The 18,822-nt window shown below is 37.5% G+C and overlaps 1 protein-coding gene across 1 annotated transcript; it reads right to left on the reverse strand.

Annotated features, from left to right (window-relative positions):
* Positions 1-409: 409 nt before the first annotated feature.
* Positions 410-18,545, reverse strand: nol6 (nucleolar protein 6 (RNA-associated)). Its single transcript, XM_056238006.1, has 26 exons — positions 18,376-18,545; positions 17,956-18,180; positions 17,339-17,455; positions 17,015-17,191; positions 15,465-15,633; positions 15,000-15,134; positions 14,738-14,901; positions 13,086-13,206; positions 12,922-12,980; positions 12,730-12,831; positions 12,097-12,212; positions 11,834-12,011; positions 11,572-11,694; positions 11,330-11,478; positions 5,677-5,752; positions 5,441-5,581; positions 5,236-5,353; positions 4,601-4,755; positions 4,329-4,492; positions 4,073-4,225; positions 3,898-3,995; positions 1,427-1,551; positions 1,243-1,332; positions 951-1,151; positions 733-834; positions 410-604 (listed from the first exon to the last, which is right to left on the reverse strand). The coding sequence occupies exons 2-26, from the start codon at positions 18,178-18,180 to the stop codon at positions 455-457; spliced, it is 3,408 nt and encodes a 1,135-aa protein (XP_056093981.1). The 5' UTR covers positions 18,376-18,545; the 3' UTR covers positions 410-454.
* Between the last annotated feature and the right edge of the window lie 277 nt (positions 18,546-18,822).

The raw sequence follows: 18,822 nt of genomic DNA on the forward strand, positions 1-18,822 counted from the left end.
ACAACATATTCTTTAATTTGCCACAGCACAGCAACAAGTATTTGGGAGGAAATGTGTTAAACTGCCATGATGTCACAGTAAAAATAACTAGTTCCTAAATTATGAAGAATTAGTCTTTGTGGTCCTACATTTCATGCAATACATTTTTTTTTTCACCTTTTGATTCTGAGGTAAAATTAAATGTTTTATTTCAGTTTTACATAATATGGTTTTCCATTTCTTTACAGAGCCACATTCACATATAAAATTGGGTCACCCCATTGTATAAAAGGAACAAATTATCTTGTTATTACTTAATTAAAATAATACAGAAGAATGTTTTTAAAAGGAAGATAAAAACATCTTTGAATCGAAGCAATTGAATCGAAGCAATTCAAGCGTATGAAATGTTACAAGTAAACACACATAATATATCCAGATAAACATTTATTTCCACAGAAACTACTGCCAGATCCTAGACAGCCCATTTTTCTGTCCTTAGTTCCAATTTTTTGACGAGACCCTCCCCGATGATGCGGAAATCCTGCAGGATGGCCTCTATGTTTGGCACGGTGGTTGCCACATCTCCGTTCACCTCCACACGGCGGGCATTCATTAAAGATGTCTGAGAACAGAGAAAATCAGGAGAGTCAGGACGCGCCAAAAATCTTAATTGTGAGCCAATTGACTTAAATTCTGCCAACCATAGTCAGGGTCATAGTAAATAAAAGCTAAAAAGAATAATAGAGGAACCTTGAAGGGTTGCGGCTCGAAGGCAGTTGGCTTCCACAGCACTGCGATCACGGTTCCACCAAATGGGTCATAAAAAAACAGAGCCAGATCTCCAAATGCATCCTAAAAATCCCAAGAGAACTGGTATAAGATGGATCTGACATACCAAGGGTATTTAAAAGTCTATCAGGGCATAATGGGAAAATATTCAGTAAAATTGAATTAAAAACTACACAAACCCTGAGTTCAGAGAGATACAGTCGGGCCGGATCATAGTCTATGACTGGCAGAGCTCCTCCTGAGGCGGATGGCTCACCTCTAAAGGTGCCTTTTTGGAAGGTGATGGCAGGAGGATCCACAGCTTTAGCTAACAGAGGAACCTGCTGTGGAACGAGGTGGATCAGAACATCATAATCCTCCAGAGGAGGTCGAAATGCCACCTAGAAACGAAGAAAGAAAAAAGTGAGGTTAAAGACAAAAAGATGACAGTTGCATACATTTGCAGAATAGGCTATATATAGAGGAACTGACCCGGATGTCCTGCTTTTGACTGGAGTCAATAAGATGAGTCTCTAAAACACGCAAACTCTCTGCTGCAAGCATGACAGCACGCTGAAGCATCTGTGAGGAGGAGACAGCACCAGTTATATTTACTGTACATATAACACATCTATAGCATAATACAGTCATTTAGAACACTACTGCATTTACAAACCTGCACAGAAGGAGCCTTTTTAGTCCACACAGAGACTTTCTTGTCAGTGGGAGTGGCTATGAACATGGTGGGAAGAGATTCTCTAGAGGCCACAAAGTCATTCTTTATATCTGTGTGGTCAGCAGCTGAAAAATAAAAATACTCATTTCAGTATCCACAAATGTTTTAACGCATGAAAAGACAATTAGTCCTGCTACTGGTCAATGTGTTAGGTCTGTGTCGACTAGTTGTGGATCAAATGACTTCAGTTGTGCTTGTTCTACACATGTCAACAGCAGAAGGAAAAATCATTGGTCCAAGTGCAGCTGTGAGACATTTGTGTAATAAACTATATTAAAGTGGTAAAAAATGTGAATGTTCATAATTTTACACTACCGTTGAAAAGTTTAGGGTCATTTTTTTGTGTGTGGAAGAAATAAATACTTTTATTCAGCAAGTAAAAGTAAAGACATTTATGTTACAAAAGATTCCTGTGGAATAAATCGGTATTTAGAATTTTCTAGGGATGATTGATTATGGAAAAAAATCATAATCACAATTATTATTGGTCAATATTGAAATCACGATTATTTAACAATTATTTGTGGGCGATAGAATTTAAGTCTTATTTCACAATACGAGTAATTTTTAATATCAGTGAAATTTCACAATTATCGATACTTCAGAAAAAAACTATTACCGGTACTAAGTTAACTAATATAAGAAAAAGGTATTAAAAATAATTACATAAGACAAAATGGACAAATAAATACAACAGAATGAAAATGCAAATGAAATAAACAGTGTTTTAAGTTTTTTAGGAAAATGTACTAACAGTGGTATTCAGATAAGTAATGGCCTACAACACTACCAAAAAAATCAAATATTCAAATGTACTGTACACATGGAATATAGAGTAATCCTTTATAAAACTACTTAAGTTATTCAGTCAAGATCAGTGAGTGACTTTCCTTTCATTTGTAGTTGATTATAACTAATGACATACTGAAGCAGGTATATTAGGCTGCGGTCACTTTAAGAGCTAATGCATGGATCCAGTATACTGATACACATGCGTTTCTTTCTCAGCGGTGTACGTTTACTTATGAGATAACCCACGGTTTATGCGAGTACTCTCCAAAAAGTGATTTTGACATTTTTGTGCGTACACGTTTAGGCGCGTTTCCAAAGCCCATTTGGTTATCTGTGTTTGGCTCCAAGTCAGTGCATGCACACAGAAAGCTGCCTGGGGAACAGTATCTCTTTTGCGGCTTAATGCCCTTTTTAAAAACACTGTTTAATATCAAACACGTCCCGCAGTTTAGCAACAGTAGACTGCATTTTACAACATTTATTTGGCTGATTTGGATGTTAAGTTTGGGCTTTTAGGGAAGAACGAATGCACACTGCTGTGAAGGAAAGGAAGCGGCACAATAATCCTTTAACCATGATTATCTTGTTTTCATAACCGTTGGAAGCCAAAATTGAAATTGAAAATCAATTCCGATTAATCACACAGCCCTGTCCTGAAAAAAAGTATCACGGTTTCCACAAACATATTAAGCAGCACAAATGTTTTCAACCTTGATAATAATAAGAAATGTTTCTTGAGTACCAAATCTGAAACTTTTGAACGGTAGACTATATTAGCAAAAAAAGAAAAATATTCTAAGTGAGCCATGGACTTATGAGATAGTCTGAGTTCATCAACCACCCTGCAATGAATCAAGTGGCGCCTTGTAAAGTCAGACTGAAACAAGCAAGTGAGATATGACTGTTTTTTTTTGCACTGTTCACAACAATAATCAGTAGACAGGCATAAACTCTTCTTTGTTCTTCACCCATGACTTGTCAGAAACAGTATTTATAGCAGAAACTTCAATTATATAAGGTACACACTGACCTGCTGACTAGTTAGGGCTGGGACGATACATCAATGCATCACGATTCGATTCCAATTTTTACCGAATGCATCGCAAATCGATTCTGAGCTTAGTTTTGAACAGCAAATGGTGCTCTAGGCAAAATTTTAACCGCACACTCAAATGCTCACGAAGAAGAGCACTAAAAAGTGCTTGTGTGTTCGGCTGATTCTGAGAATGTACACACACCTCAGAATGCTTTTATGACGCGAGATTAATGTAAACAGCCCACTGCAAACACCCCTGTAATTCGCTTCAACCTTTACAACTTTATGAATGATTATTTTAGAAGGTTCAAATGGTGTGTGTCAGGCATTGGAGGCAGGCAGATTACGGTTGTTTCTAGAGCACGCAGTGCCATCTGCTGTTAAAAAATAAACTCAGAATCCATTTGAGAGAGAATCGCGATGCATTCGAGAAAAAATTGAATCAATTCAGAATCATTTCTCGATTCACGATGTATCGATTTATTGTCCCAGCCCTATGAACAGTTGGCAAATATTTGTAAAAATGAGTAGTCGTGCAATCCCTAAAATAAACCAATGGTGAAATACCCAAGATGAAGCTTACCTGTGAGTTTCCCATTGAGGTTGACTATCAGGGGATTGTTTTTCCAGTCAAAAGTGGAAAGCAAATGAAGGAAGCGAAGGAACCCCACCTGAGGAGAGCTGGAAAAAGTGTGGCGTCACTGTATATGTATACAATAAAATAATTAATAAATTAATGAGCCAGAGGACCATATTACCTTGGTGGAGTGAAGGGTGCAGGATGTAGGAAAAGTGAAGCCACCAACAGGTCAGCTGCTTCCTCTTGGATATATTCCAAAAGGAACTGAGATGCCAGCCAGCGCTTAGCCAGGCGGCACACGACACCAAAACACCCAAGCTGCTGCTGGAGCCTAACATGTAACATGTCAAGTTATCTATTTATCTAAACAAGCCACTTGTCAAAAGGCCGAATCAAACGAGTGTATCATGCATGTTTATGTATGCGTGTTGTACCCATGCAAGGTGCTGGTTAGGAAAGGTTTATGCTGAGTCTCCAGCTCCAGCGCCTGGGCCTCAGCGTTTTCCCTGTAGATCAGCATTCCCTCAGGGGTCAGGCTTTCCCTCAGGATCTGCGGTTCTCTGTGATATGCCACCTGGATTCGGAAGGCTAGCCCATCCTGAACGGATACATACATAAAGTATGATGAAATTATGTGCTCATAACTCCATAGGGACTATTATTACTATCATAAATGTGAAAAACAACAGCAACGTGCACAAATTACCTTATACACATCCAGGTAGGCAGGTGTTGCATGACATTTGTAATTGTGGTGCTTGCAAAGCAGTTCTCCCAAGCTGATGTGAAAAGCTGCCTTGATGTGGCGTATTGCCAGGTGCTCACTGGGCCATTTTCCACTTCCCTCCATATGAACAATGACTAGAGAAACAAATGACAAAAGGGGATGAAAGATAACAGCATGCATATTCATATACCAAAATAGAGTGCTCCAGGAATGAGTCTAAAACAAGTACTTTCACTTCCAGTTCCATAGTCTCAAAGTCAATGGGCCTGAAATAAGATCTGTGGTGAACACAAGCTCAAGATAGTTTCATATTTTATTCTATAAAATGCATCAGTAATACCCCCTTGTGATTTTCTTAAGCTTTTAAGTGTCTTGAAAAAGGTGGTAGCTAATAACTGGCTAAATAGGACTAGAGAGGTTGGCGATATTAAACGTCATCATGCCAAAAAGTAAAACTCATCTACTCACTAGTCTACTTTTACAGCGTCATTGTGTTTATACTTGCAAACTGTTCTGTTTCCAAATAAAAATTAGCAGAAGCATTTTAAAGTGATAATTTTCTCACCATTTTCTCACTCTCATGTCAAAACTTGATACAGACTGCAACACAGTACCTTTGATAGGGGTGATGTAATAAGGGCAAGGTTTTTCCTTCCGTGGCACTAAGCCGAGCTGGTTCTTCTTTCTGTCAAAAAACGAATAGAGCAGCTTCACAGGAACTGGGGGGAAAACCTGCAGAGGACAAATGAGGAAAAACAGAAAATTAAGAGATCTACTTGAGTCCATAACACAACTGAATCTAGCGAGGAGGTGTCTGACCTGTGTGTATCTCAAGGCCTGGTGGGCACCCTGCACGGATGTTATAGACAGTGGCAGCCCCTCCAACTGCCAGAGCTTCCTGCTCAGATCATCATAAGACTGAACCACCTTCAGACTCTCCTCCTCTCCAGTAGTGCCCATCTGGGTGACAAAAAGAAATCAACGCGAGCTTGTGCACATGAAGCAACCGGTTTACCAATTTTCACATGAGTAGCACAATCACTTTTACGAAGTACCTCTTTGCTAATTTTGATGACATCATCCAGCTGTCCACCAACAAGTCTCACACATGATTCAGGGATATCGGCATGACTAAAATTAGAGAAAATTACAAATAACATGAGAATGTCATTTATGCAAAAACATGTCAAGGAAAAGCTTATAAAAACACAAAAAGATTCATGCTAAATATTATGCTAACAATAAAAAGAAACTAAATGTTCCACAGCACCACCTTGACAAATATTCAATTAGATCCTGATTTAGATCTCAATTCAATTTGATTAGACTCATTGTATTTCAGTAATAATATCCATTTTGCTTATATAAGTGTTGTTTTAGTAACATTTTATTGTAACAATAAACAGATATTACTTACATTCTATTATAGCATTTATTGATATTTTGAATTGAGCTTTTATTTTTAATTTTAGTTACTAGTTATTTTGTCATGCGCTTTTGCCATTTGTATTACTTTGTTTAATATTTCTATACTAATTATATAATATATATTTTATAATAATATAAATAAATATTTTTATTTCCATACAAGTCATTTTAGTACTTCAATAAAACAATTTTAATCAAATATTTTTATTTTATTTTAGCTTTATTTCAATTACCAATTTTTTAAAATAGTTTTAATATTAGTTAACAATAACAACATACATATTAAAATATTATCTCAGCTAATTCTGTAATTTTGCACACTACCCAAGCTATGCAGTTCAATTGCTATTTAACAAATTTTATATCAATGCAACCAAAAAACGAATCTTCTTGCACACTAACCGAAATAATGTAAACGTCTGAATTGACTAAAGATGCCTTCACACTGCCAGCGACACGCAGTGACAAAGCGGCACAATCCATTTCAATAGAGAGCTGGCGATTTCCGGTGATGTAGGCATATCCAGCAACGCAACAAAGTCAACTTCTGGCTATGTTTAACCTTACACAAATGAAGAGCAGCTTTCAGGAGCGACAACCAATAGGAGTGAAGTCAGTGGAGCGCACATGATCCGTCGCTACAAGCTGTAGTGGAGAGTGTCAGAGGCCTGATGGACAAGTTGTTACTTTAGCACTCAGCAACTTTCCTATAATTTATGATATGTCTCTGTGTTCATACGGTGGTACTCGCCATGCTGACCCTGAGCCTGAATGGCTTTGTGAAACCAGATAGAATTGGCGCTTGCGGTTTCGCTGCAGATAAATAGCCGCGATAACAAAGAGCACTTTAGTCTTTTCTTTCTAAAATGTTCGTTTGTAGTGGCAAGAAAACTGATTCGTTGTCTACAATAACATCTGCTACGTAGACAACAAGTTATGAGTTATGAGTAACATCTGTGAATATTATTCAAAAAAGTTATTAGGCAACCAGTATTGAGTAGGGGTGGTTAATCTGTCTGATTTCCCGATTCGATTCGATTACGATTATTGAAGTCCCGATTCGATTACAGTCGATTTTCGATTATTAACGATTCTCGATTAGCGATTATTGATTTTCCATTTCACAACAGTAAACGAAAATACACTAGACCAACATATGATTATATTAGCAGCAACATTTTAGTATTAATTGCACTTTTTATTTGTTTGATATTCAATGAAAATGTAATGATGGTTACTGAGGACATGCAAACATGCTTGTTGTCTACTACCTAGGCAACCCATTATCTTTAAATTAAGTTATTTTTTAAAAGCAATTGTGTTGCATTATAATGCGAAGGCACCTGGTTCTATTAATTGACAGCGTTAAAATGCATTTTGTGATTTCCTTCAATTGAAAATCTTTGAAGCAAGTTTGGGGGATTTGAAGGGCACCCAATTCAGAGAATCACCCAGAAATTCAAAAGAACAGCATTTATCTGAAATAGAAAGCTTTTGTAACATTAAACAATACCGTTCAAAATTTTGGAGTCGGTAAGATTTATTTAATTAATTTTTTTGGGCGAAAGAAAAAAGAAATCAATACTTTTATTCATCAAGGATAAATTAAATTGATCAAAAGTTACAGTGAACACATTTATAATGTTACAAATCAATTATCTGAATCTTTTGTGTGTGTGTGACTATAAATACTTTGCTTTAAAAGTACAAAGTAATGACCCATAAAGAATTAACGTACCATCAGAGGTGGAAAGAGTAATAAAATATTCTACTCAAGTAAAAGTACTACTACTTCAATGAAATTTTACTTAAGTACAAGTAAAAGTACCGGCCTAAAAATCTACTCAAGTAAAAGTAAAAAGTAGCTCATTTAAAATTTACTCAGAGTAAAAGTTACTGAGTTACTTTTTTAACAGCGGTTGGGGGAATCCCCCGTGTAGGGCTGTAATGGTATGAGATTTTCACAGTATAATAACGTCTCAGAAAATATCACGGTTTACAGTATTAATCAATTATTAAAGGTGCTATATGTATTTTTTACCGCCTCTATCGGTGATGTTTCAGATTGCAACCAATTTTTACAAGAGCGCTCGTGCTCGAACACAAGAGCGATCACTCATCGTACCGACCACACTGATACTTTCAACACACTGGAGAAAGCATCACACAACATGCTGGAAACTCATATAAACTCCCACTGCAACTTTATAATAATAGGCTACTTTTATCAGCTTGACGTTGAACTAATGCTCCATGCTCGTACCATGATAACGTTACATTTGTGGTGTTATCTAGCATAAGGCATTTCACCAACCATTCGTGTATCTTTCACAATCAGCAATGTCAACATAGATGAATGTATAATATGATAACGAAAACGGTTAGTGAACTAGACTGAACAATTTCAGTGTAACAGTAAGATCGTAGGAAGTAACATTACTGTACTGAACGTGTCGGAAATGTGTATTATAAACAATATGATAGTAGTGGGATGAGTGACGTTAGACAGTAGATCTAGTACATAAAATAAAAGTTACATCCTAAAGCACCTACTTTTTGTTATCCTGGAACAGTCTTTTGTATTCATTTCATGTCTCATGTATGTTGTAGTTTACCTTGCTATTTCATTATAGTTTAACATTATTTCAGCATATCTGAAAACTTGTAATTTATCACAATAAAAACAGCGGAGGTCTCTCCATGATTCAAACGCTCTGCCGATGTTGTTCCGTGTTTTCGTCCTAAGTCGATCCGATTCACGTTTGGCCTGACGAGTTTCAGCAGATACATTTTTGTTTTGTTTTGTTTTTATATTTTTGTGGAGTTTGTGTTGGAGTGTGTGTTGTGCTGGAGGCAGGTCGTTTGTTGGTGTTATCAGACTCCATGTGGTCAGCTGCAGTGCCGTCGCATAGACTGTATATAAAAAGGATAGAGGCTCGGGAGCGCAAGCACGTCACATCCGATGGCTTTCGCAGTAAATCCGACCCGGAGACTTCACATAGAAATAGGAATACCGGCCTTCAGAGGTAATAGCTAAACCCAACAAGTGGATCATTGTAATGTGTGATTACAAGCCCTTCACACACAGGCAATAAAAAAAGGATTAATTTTAGAAGAAAAGTTACATATAGCACCTTTAAATAAATAAACGGTATTATTAAATTATTATTATCATTAGTTAAAATGACAGTTAAATTAATGAAAACAGGGTTTTTTTTGGTTGAACAAATGCTTTTACTATAACAAACTTGAAACCATTTGTTTAGACATGTTTTATTGAAATTTTAATAAACAAAACAATCAATTAAATTCAATAATTGATAATGAATTAGATTGACAACTTATTTTTAACATTAATAATTTATTAAAATGTAAGAATAATATAGTCCTATGAAATGTATTTTGTTCAGAAAATTAATGTTTCTTTTTCTGATTTAATCCAAATATATTATCAAAAACGGTGGTAATCAAATGTAAATTAAAACTTTGTGTCCTTTTATTTTTTGGGGAAGCGCTGCAAAAACAGATTTACTAAATTAAACCATGGACAAAAAAATTATATTCCTTTAAACAATGTTTAAATAAAATGTATTATTGTTGTTATTATTATTTTGAGAAGTTCGTTCTATTGTATGCCCAGAATTTCTCCTTAGTAAAACCGAACTTTTATTTTGACAGGTTGTAGTGAAGACCCGTTTCAAAGTGTAGCCTACCGGTATTTGACAATGGTTTTTCTCAAATAAAATTATGAAAATGCTCATTAGTCGTTCTCTCAGAGCAGCTCTGGAAATGTATTCATGTCCTCAAATTGTTTGTGAGACGCTGAAAACACCATGAACGTCACGCGTACTTGAGTATGTAACGTTAACGTTAGTAGACAAAGCGGCGCAGCTCAGCAGAACAAATATGTTATATATTTACATAGCAGTATTTTTGTGCTTCAATATTCACAGACCATGTCGCGATTGGATTTATTGCACAGTTCTACTTTCCATGTATTCATCCATCCATTATTTTGCGTGTTTTACGTGACATCTGCGTTATGTAAATTCCATTTTCATGACTGGATTCCGGGATTCCCATTCCCTCTGCATCACGTAAGTCATTCGGCCTTAAGTTAAATTCATCGGGATACCTTTATCTGCAGGAGGGATGGTGTCCTATGTATCCTCCTTTTGCAGCCACTTTGCGTCCACATTTTTTGCAAATTGGATATCTATCCTCGAGGACAACCACTCGTTTTTTCTACAAAGTATTTCCATACTCTGGCCATAATTCGCTTCATAGGAATTCGAGGGCGCTTTCAGCTTCAGCTGGGTCTGCGTCACCTTTCTTGCGCGTTTGTTCTCCCGCCCTTCAACCATAGACAGTATAAGAAGCCTTCAACCAATGCAATAGTTTCCGGAGTGTGATTTTTTTTTTTTCTCCCTTGTATTATTTTTTACTCAGTAACGGATATGATTTCAAATGTAGCGAAGTACAATACTTCAAACAAAGCGTACTTAAGTAAAAGTAAAAGTACAGATTTTAAAAACTACTTAAAAAAGTAGAAGTACACAAAAAAACTACTCAATTACGTAACGCGAGTAAATGTAATTCGTTACTTTCCACCTCTGCGTACAATATATTTTATTAACATTGCAAAGAACCAACAGGAAAATAAATGTGTGCCTAAACTAGGAGCATACTTGTAGTAAATTAATATTATAACGACTGGTACAGCCGAGTGTTTTTCCTCCTCTGGCTGGAAACGTGTCATATGGTTTCTCATATTTGTCGTGTTTCGGTCGTTAGTTTTATTATACAAAGCTTACAACTAGTGTGGCTCTTGTCCAGCTCCTTTCCCCCTTCAACTTCAGAAGCCAAAATATCTCCACACGTCAGCTTTTAACCTAACGCGGAGGGTGTTTAGCGCTCACCCATCGCGTCTCTGTTATGTGCACGCCACAGACGGTCCGGCCACTGCACTTCCGCGCTTCAGAGTTCCGTCTTTCGCGTTCCGTCAATATTACGTTATTATAAATATATAAAAACATTTTTTTTTTTTTTTTGGGGGGGAAAATCGATTTTTTGACATTTGTGAATCGATTCAGAATCGTCCACGTCCGCATCGCGATGCAACTAAGAATCGATTTTTTCCCCCACCCCTAGTATTGAGAATGCCCACTAGCCTCCTGACTGGCAGTCACTGTCGCTGGTAGTGTGAATGCAGCTTAATACTTTAAGTACACTTTTAGAGAGTGTAAGTTGAGTACTATAAAGGCTAGAATAGAGACGTACAGCTGTAGTAGGTGAGTGATGATCTCCAGCAGAATGAATCTTCTCTGACAGGTGGAGCTCCCTGACCACAGCACTGCCTCGGTGATGGATCCGTCCTGGAAGCGCCGCAACTCTGAGCGAGAGCCCCACAGCTGCCTAAACTCATCTGCCTTGAAACACCAACAACAGAGAGGGTGTTTGGACACGGCTACAGAACCATAAGACACATACACAGACGTCACTGGAAATGTGGGCTAGTTTACCTTGGGGTTATCTGCTGGCGGTCCTCTCTCAAGAACAGAGAGAGCTTGCTCAAGGTTCAGCATCAAACCAATGTTCAAAGGCGGCTGGTCCTTATGCTTAGGAGGTGCACTGTCCACCGGCCACTGCAAAAATAATTTACACACATTAAAACAATGTTTACAGACCGTTTAGGAATGCTTTGATTGGTAAAATAGCCAATATGATCATTAAAAGATGCATGCAGGTGCATGTTTTGACCAATGTTAATGGTAATGAATCTACCTCAGGGTCTTGAGGGAGTGAGTGTGCCAGAAGGTTGATCCTTTCTCCAAGCCCTCGCTGCAAGAGGGACAAAATGAAAGGAAGTGCACTGAGGACATAGTTCCCGCTGTGGTCCATGAGCTCATTGAGGAGTGAAAGCTTCTTACAAGAGGCCTGCAAATTCACCAGCCCACTCAGTCTGAGAAGGAGAGCGAGAAAGAGTTTTCAGAAAAACATGAATACAATAACACATGAATAGCAGGTTTGTGTTTAAGGACACTTACTGAAAGACATTGTCATATGTTCTGATCATGGCTTTGGACGTCATGAGCAGAGCCTGGAAGCTGTCTACTGTCGGATCATCCCAGAACTTCAGCGAGAGTGATGCCTCATGCTGGATCTGACAGGCAAATTAGAAACATTTGGATTATGGCTGCCTGTCAACCGATTAAACTTCCAATTCCAATACATGCATCAAATCAATTAAATATATGAGAAAGCCACCAAATCAGCGTTATTTTAGTATTATCATTATACTTCTAGAGTATTTATTCATTTCAATTGAATTTTTGTTTTAGTAATTCATTTTAGTTTTAGTCAAATTGTTTATTTTTAGTTTTATTTCAATTAACAGAAATATATATATTTTTTTATTTGATAACGATAATACCACCGCCCCAATATATTTTAAAGGCATTACATTATTTTGGCAGACAAGTAAATCTTTGACTACAATACAGGACAACTGGTTACAGTCTTTATGTACAGGTCAAGGGGCCCTTTAATAAATTTATTTAAAATGTATAATTACACTTAAATAACATGTTAAATTTACTTTAAATGCTCATTCTAGAAGCTATATAGTAAGAGAATATCACATTATCACTGAGCTAAATTGATACTACATCAGAGCTCACCTGTTTATAGGTAAAAGCTGTCATGTCTGCAAGCAGATTGAGATGCCCAGACGGGTCCACAAAGACCACGGAGAATGCTGCCTGGAAGTCCTGCAGTGAGGGCTGAAGCAGGAGAAAAGAGAAAGGCATTGTGATGCAACCAAGACAAAACAGGTTAAAAAAACAGTACATGCATGAGTCACTTCTGCTCACCGCTTTGGAGTCTGGGTTTCTAGCCAAGGTGATACCGCTCTCTGTCAGATCTGTGGAAGCTGAAAATGTGAAAGGATAAAGCAGATGATTAAACTGATTAATACACTCCGATAACCACCATAATAACAAGTTATAAAAAGCAGTTATACTATGACCTTTCTTACCCAAGAAGTGCATTGCATTCCTGAACAGCTGGTAGGCATTCATGGTTTTGCCCACTTTGTGTGTGGACAGAAGAAAAGCCATTAACATTGATGCATGGAAGCCGCAAAAACAACCTGCACCCTAAAGAAATGACAGAAACAGAATTTGTGACTAGGGATGGCCCGATACCATTTTTTTTCAAACCGATACGAGTACGAGTATTTACATTTGTGTACTTGCCGATACCGAGTACCGATACCGATATTTCTACCGCAAAAGTAATAGGCTCCCAGAAAAGAAGACGACTATTTTAGAACACAGGTTAGAAGACTGTTTTAATTTCTTCTCTGCTTGTTTTAACAAGTCTAAAAATAAATAAAAATTAGTAAAATAATAAATGTATTAACACACAAACCACTGTTAATTTAACATAAAAGCAAGCAGGCTACTGCGTGCATGGTCTGGCATGACTGAATGCGCGCAAAGTGCGCTCCCTTAATAAATCCTAAAAGCTGACAGTTCATCGCGATCTCACACATCTCTGTTATTATCAATGAAGCTGACTGCACAATCAATCTTTCATAATATCCACACTTTGTTTGTTATAATTAGAGGATTTGCCAGCATACAGAATTCAGCACTGAACAAAAAAGTCCGTTTTGAGCAGTGAGGGGAGTCTATCTTAAATGCTTCTGATTGGCCATTGCGTTCAAGAAATCAACACATATGTCTGTGATTGGCTACATCGCTCAACGCTGTAACCATGTTATGAATAGAAACTCTGGCCTGTAAATCGTTTCTATTTTGTTGTAGTTCTTCTTGTTGCTTTTCTGCAAGAGATGAATAAATATCTTTTAGTTTTTATGTTTTATTCATAGATATTTCTAGTTTGCGGGAGTCCCGCGAATCGTTTTATTCTCCCGTAACCCGCACACACAGAGTGAGTGCATTACCGCCCACGCGCGCGCTCGGCCATCAGATGATGCGTCTTCAGATGTTTAATTAGATTGCTGGTGTTAAACGATGTACTTTCTTTCCCTCCTCTCGACACCTTAGCTGAACATAACTCACAGTCTGCCTTGCTGTTGTCATCATCCCTTATCTTGAAATGAGCCCAAACCACCGACATTATACTTTCCTATGCCTCAGTTCACCTCGACAAAGCACTCGCGGCGGCCAGTTTCGTTTTGCAAAATGTACGTGGTATCGGCGAATTTTTATGAGTACGAGTACGAGTACATTAGGACAGTATCGGCCCGATCCCCGATGCCAGTATCGGTATCGGGCCATCCCTATTTGTGACTGCACAAAAAAAGACATTGTATCTTTAAAAAAATCTCTTAGAACAAGTTATTGTTTAACTATAACAAAAAAACACATAGACTGAACAAAATAGACAAAATATGTATGTACAAGTATGCTATATAAAGATACAATTATGCAAGAGATGGAATAAGAAAGAGATAGTGCATGATGAATAAATGAATGTATAAACAGTGAAGTGTAATGTACATGTAGCGATTATGAACATCAATTTTTTTTATTTTTTTTATAAAAGGTCATACTACAAAATAAATGACTCCAACAGATGGTCACAATTTCTATTCACGTCACTACTGTTATTTTAATGTGGGTAATCAATGTGGGACACACAGAAATACTGTGGTCTTACCTGGTCCAGTTCTCTCTGTCTCATCCACACTTTGAGGAGGGCGACACCATCTCCAAAAGCAGGACACTGTGCGCTGATGGCTGACAGGAACTGAAGATGTGACAGTGGGAGATGATCTCCAAGAACTGTGCTGTTATAATGAGGAGTAGCGGGCCCACTGCTCTCTGAATGATAAAAATGACAGAAAAATATTATGACATGTCGGTGCGTATGTGTGCTGCCTTAGTCATGAAATGGCTGATCTCAGAAAGTTCCTCAGTACCTTGCTGCTTATTGGCAACACCTGTAAACCACTCAGTCTTGATGTTGTTCTTCTGAGGATGAAAGCGGCTAGGTTTAAGGAAGTCCGGAGGAGGAATGGCATGAATCCGCAACGTGACCTTACTGCTGTCTTTACCTAAAGGTCAAACACAAAGGTTACATGATCATTTTAGTTTGAAGCAATGATGAAAACCCTTATTAATGCATGCTCCTGAGCAAGACCAACTAATCTAAGTGTTTTCACAGGGTCGCTTCTATTAGTGTACTCCAAGCACCAAAAAAAAAAAGCGTCTGCTAAACAGCAATTAACTTGGAAGCCAAAATGATGTGAGCAGATAATAACAGTAGACATGGTGTGTGCACATACATGTAAATTGCTTTGGCATGAAAGCATTTGCAAGTAAGTGTAGTGCAAACTTTGAAGAAGCTAATACGTGTTCACAAGCTAGTGTTAATACAATTGTACCTGTGGGTTTGAGAAGTAGGACTGGGCGAAGCCGGTTGCCATGGAGACAAGAGTAACACAGTGAACCCACAGACTCTGAGAAGCAGAGGTGCTGCGCCAGGCCAGCCAGATACAGCGCTCGCTTCCGTGGGTACCGCTGGTTAATGGCATCCATCGGGTGCAAAATCGACTTCAAAGAGAAGATAGTAAAAGATTGAATTAATTTCACAATACTACTTTAGACAAACAGACATATACACACGCATACACAGACACACACAAAAACATATGCCAGATAGATGGATACACACACACATATTTTTATTAGGGCTGCCAAGCGATTAAATTAATTAATTAATCGCACATCAAATTTGGCTGAGAAATTACCCCCAAAATATAAAGTCATCATTATTGTATTAAATGAGAAAAGTATGAAATAGATATTACAAAAAAATCGCTTAAGAAAGAAATATTTTATTTGATTCAACATAGAATTTATTATAAATAAACGTTTAGGCTACAACAGCCATGATTTTTGTTTTCAGATGCTGCATCTGACTTGGTATTTAGATACATCTACAGACTAAAACAGTTTGTTTGCCAACATTCTTCAAAATATCTTATTTTATGTTCTGCAAAAGTCAGTCCTACAGGTTTGAAATGACACGAGGGTGAGTAAATGTAAATAAAAATAATTTTCATTTTATGAAATTTTTTTTTTAAGTGATACTCTAAATAAGAAAGTAAAACTGCCAGTAGGTGGCGGTAAATGTCTAAATGAGGAAGTCATCGAGTCATTCATTTATTCGATCCGTTTAAACGGCTGAAACATTCAGGGATGAAGTAAATGGCTCTCTTTATAAATGGGCCATTCAATCATCGGTTCACTTGATTGATTACATGGATTCATTCAGAAACGAAACACCGCTGTGTGTTGCTTGGAGCGCACAACAGTTCTGCTGTGGCTTTACAGTTAACATTTTTGTTGGCAAAATTGAGACAATAACAAAACAGACAATATTGTATTGTAATATTGTATCCGAAATATAATATTGTTGTATAAAATCAATATCACATTTGCACAAAAACAGATTTATGTAAAAAAAAAAAAAATTCTAACTGTATTCTATAGGCTACATCACGCAGTGAGTTGTTGCCCTGCTTCATGTTCGTCACCAATCAACTGTATGAAATGTATGATGACTAAGTCAGGGCGGGTGCATAAAATAATTGTATTTGCATTATTTTTCCACAACTAATTAAATTAACACGTTAAACCGACAGTAAAATATATATTCATATACAGCAGTCAACAAGTGGATCAAAACCTTTAATCAAAGTTATACATGAATTTTGAACAATACCCGTTCTCGTCTTAGGACAACTTTGATGAACTTTATGATCCACTTCAAATGTTGACTACTGTGTATATATATATATATACATAGACAGATAGATGCTAGAACTATGGTTAGATAGATGCAAGATGGATTGATATATAGATGGATAGATAGACAAAGAGAGAAATATGTTGCATAAATAGCACCATTGTTTTTGAGTTTATAACTTACAGCTGGAATAGTGACAGCCAAGTCCACAATGACTCTGGGTTTGATACAGGTCCCCAGTGGATAACTGCCTACCACGTCAATTGATGCAGGCGGCTCCATGTGAAATTTGCCTTTTGATACCAGCGAGACGAGGAGGAATGGGACTTCCACACCCGGCAACCATGAAAGATCATCCAACTAGAGAGAAAGAAAAGGCTAATAAGAAAATGATGCTGACAGCTACCATAGAGATAAGTATAAAAAAAAAAAAAAAAAAAAAAATAATAAAAAAAGTGCTGAAGCTACGCTGCTGATGATAATGTAAATGCTTCACACATTTCTAACCTCCACAACTTCAGATTCAGGCACAGACTGCAGGGAATCTGTAACCTCCTGCACAAAAGAGTCCACCAGCTTCTTCCTGTGCTCACTAAGGGTCACTTCTTTCAGCAGTTCCTCCATCTGAACATCAACCATATAAATCAGTGATAAATAAAGCTGAATAATAATATATTGTTATAATGCACATATTCTCATACATTGATAAATAATTCACAGCCATGTCATGCAGTGAGCAGCTCATTGCTCATTGCTCATCGGGGCGGCAGTGGCTCAGTGGTTCATGTGGGTTGTCTACAAACCGGAAGGTTGGTGGTTCAATCCTCGGTTCCACCTGACCAAGTGTCGAGGTGTCCATGAGCAAGACACCTAACCCCGGCTGCTCCCGACGAGCTGGATGGCGCCTTGCATGGCTGCCGTCGCCCGTCGGTGTATGAATGAGTGAGTGAATGGGTGAATGTGAGGCAAATGTAAAGCGCTTTGGTGGCCATTGGGTCTGTGAAAGCCATTTACCATTTACCATTGAGCAATCAGTGAGCATACCATAGCTTACAATAAAACACGTATGCAGCTATGGTAACATAAAATAACAGTAAAACATGAATGTGAATGTGATTTCTGACCTGCATTTTCAATATGCTGCAGTGGAAGAGATTTTCTGCTTCTTTCAGCTGGTTGAGCTCTTCCACTGTGGGGGCTTTGAATAGCTCCTTTTTGGACAGTTTGAGAGGCCGTAAGACCCCACCATCCGAGACTGTGTCATATGCCTTTCGCTTGGGATCCTTAGATTGTTTTGCACTCTTGTTCTCCATTCCTTCTTCAATATTAATGTTATCTGGTTCTTCCATCTGTTGAAGAGATCTTACGGTTGTTATTACTCTTCAATTAAGTTAATACACTTTCTGTATATGCATTTACTAAACAAAACAAAAAAACTAAAAGTAAATGTTTAAATATTTTGTAAAACAATTAGCAAAAGTGGTGTATTTTGGTAATACAGCTCTTCTAAGTAATATAATAAAAAGAAATGCGTGATACCAAACCTCATAAAACTTTTCTTCAGTTAATGACGATTCCTTCCTCTTTTTCTTAATTTGCACAGGAATCACAGTAAGCTTTTAGAAGAGTAAACACAAAAAATTCATTAATTTACAGTTTCTTCTGATTCAACGAGTCGCTCACATGGGTAAGACATGGGACATACTAACCTAGCACGATACGTGAGTTCACTGATTGGTTCGTGTGAAGTTAATCCTTTAAGTGATTGGCTGCTGAGCATTGGTTCCGCCTCCAAACATGGTCAAGGTAGGTAGAGTTTACATTTGACACCTCTCTGGGAATATCAAATGTAATCTAATCTTTTCTGATATTTTATATTATAAATATTAAACAAATACAACGCATGGACATGACTACGTTGATTTTTTTTTAATTGTAGAGAAATAAATACAATGTTTGTCGCGGTAAAATGACGTAGGGTTAAGCATCAC

This window comes from Rhinichthys klamathensis, unplaced genomic scaffold, assembly GCF_029890125.1.
Source record: "Rhinichthys klamathensis goyatoka isolate OS25496 unplaced genomic scaffold, OSU_Roscu_1.1 h1tg000019l_1, whole genome shotgun sequence".
NCBI lineage: Eukaryota > Metazoa > Chordata > Actinopteri > Cypriniformes > Leuciscidae > Rhinichthys > Rhinichthys klamathensis.

Excerpts from the sequence above, each read along its gene's own strand:
- nol6 (XM_056238006.1), bottom strand. The coding sequence starts at position 18,180 with ATGGAAGAACCAGATAACATTAATATTGAAGAAGGAATGGAGAACAAG. Across the intron at positions 4,493-4,600 it reads CCTACCTGGATGTGTATAAG|GATGGGCTAGCCTTCCGAAT; the intron begins GTAATTTGTGCA and ends GTATCCGTTCAG. Across the intron at positions 835-950 it reads TGTATCTCTCTGAACTCAGG|GATGCATTTGGAGATCTGGC; the intron begins GTTTGTGTAGTT and ends TGGGATTTTTAG.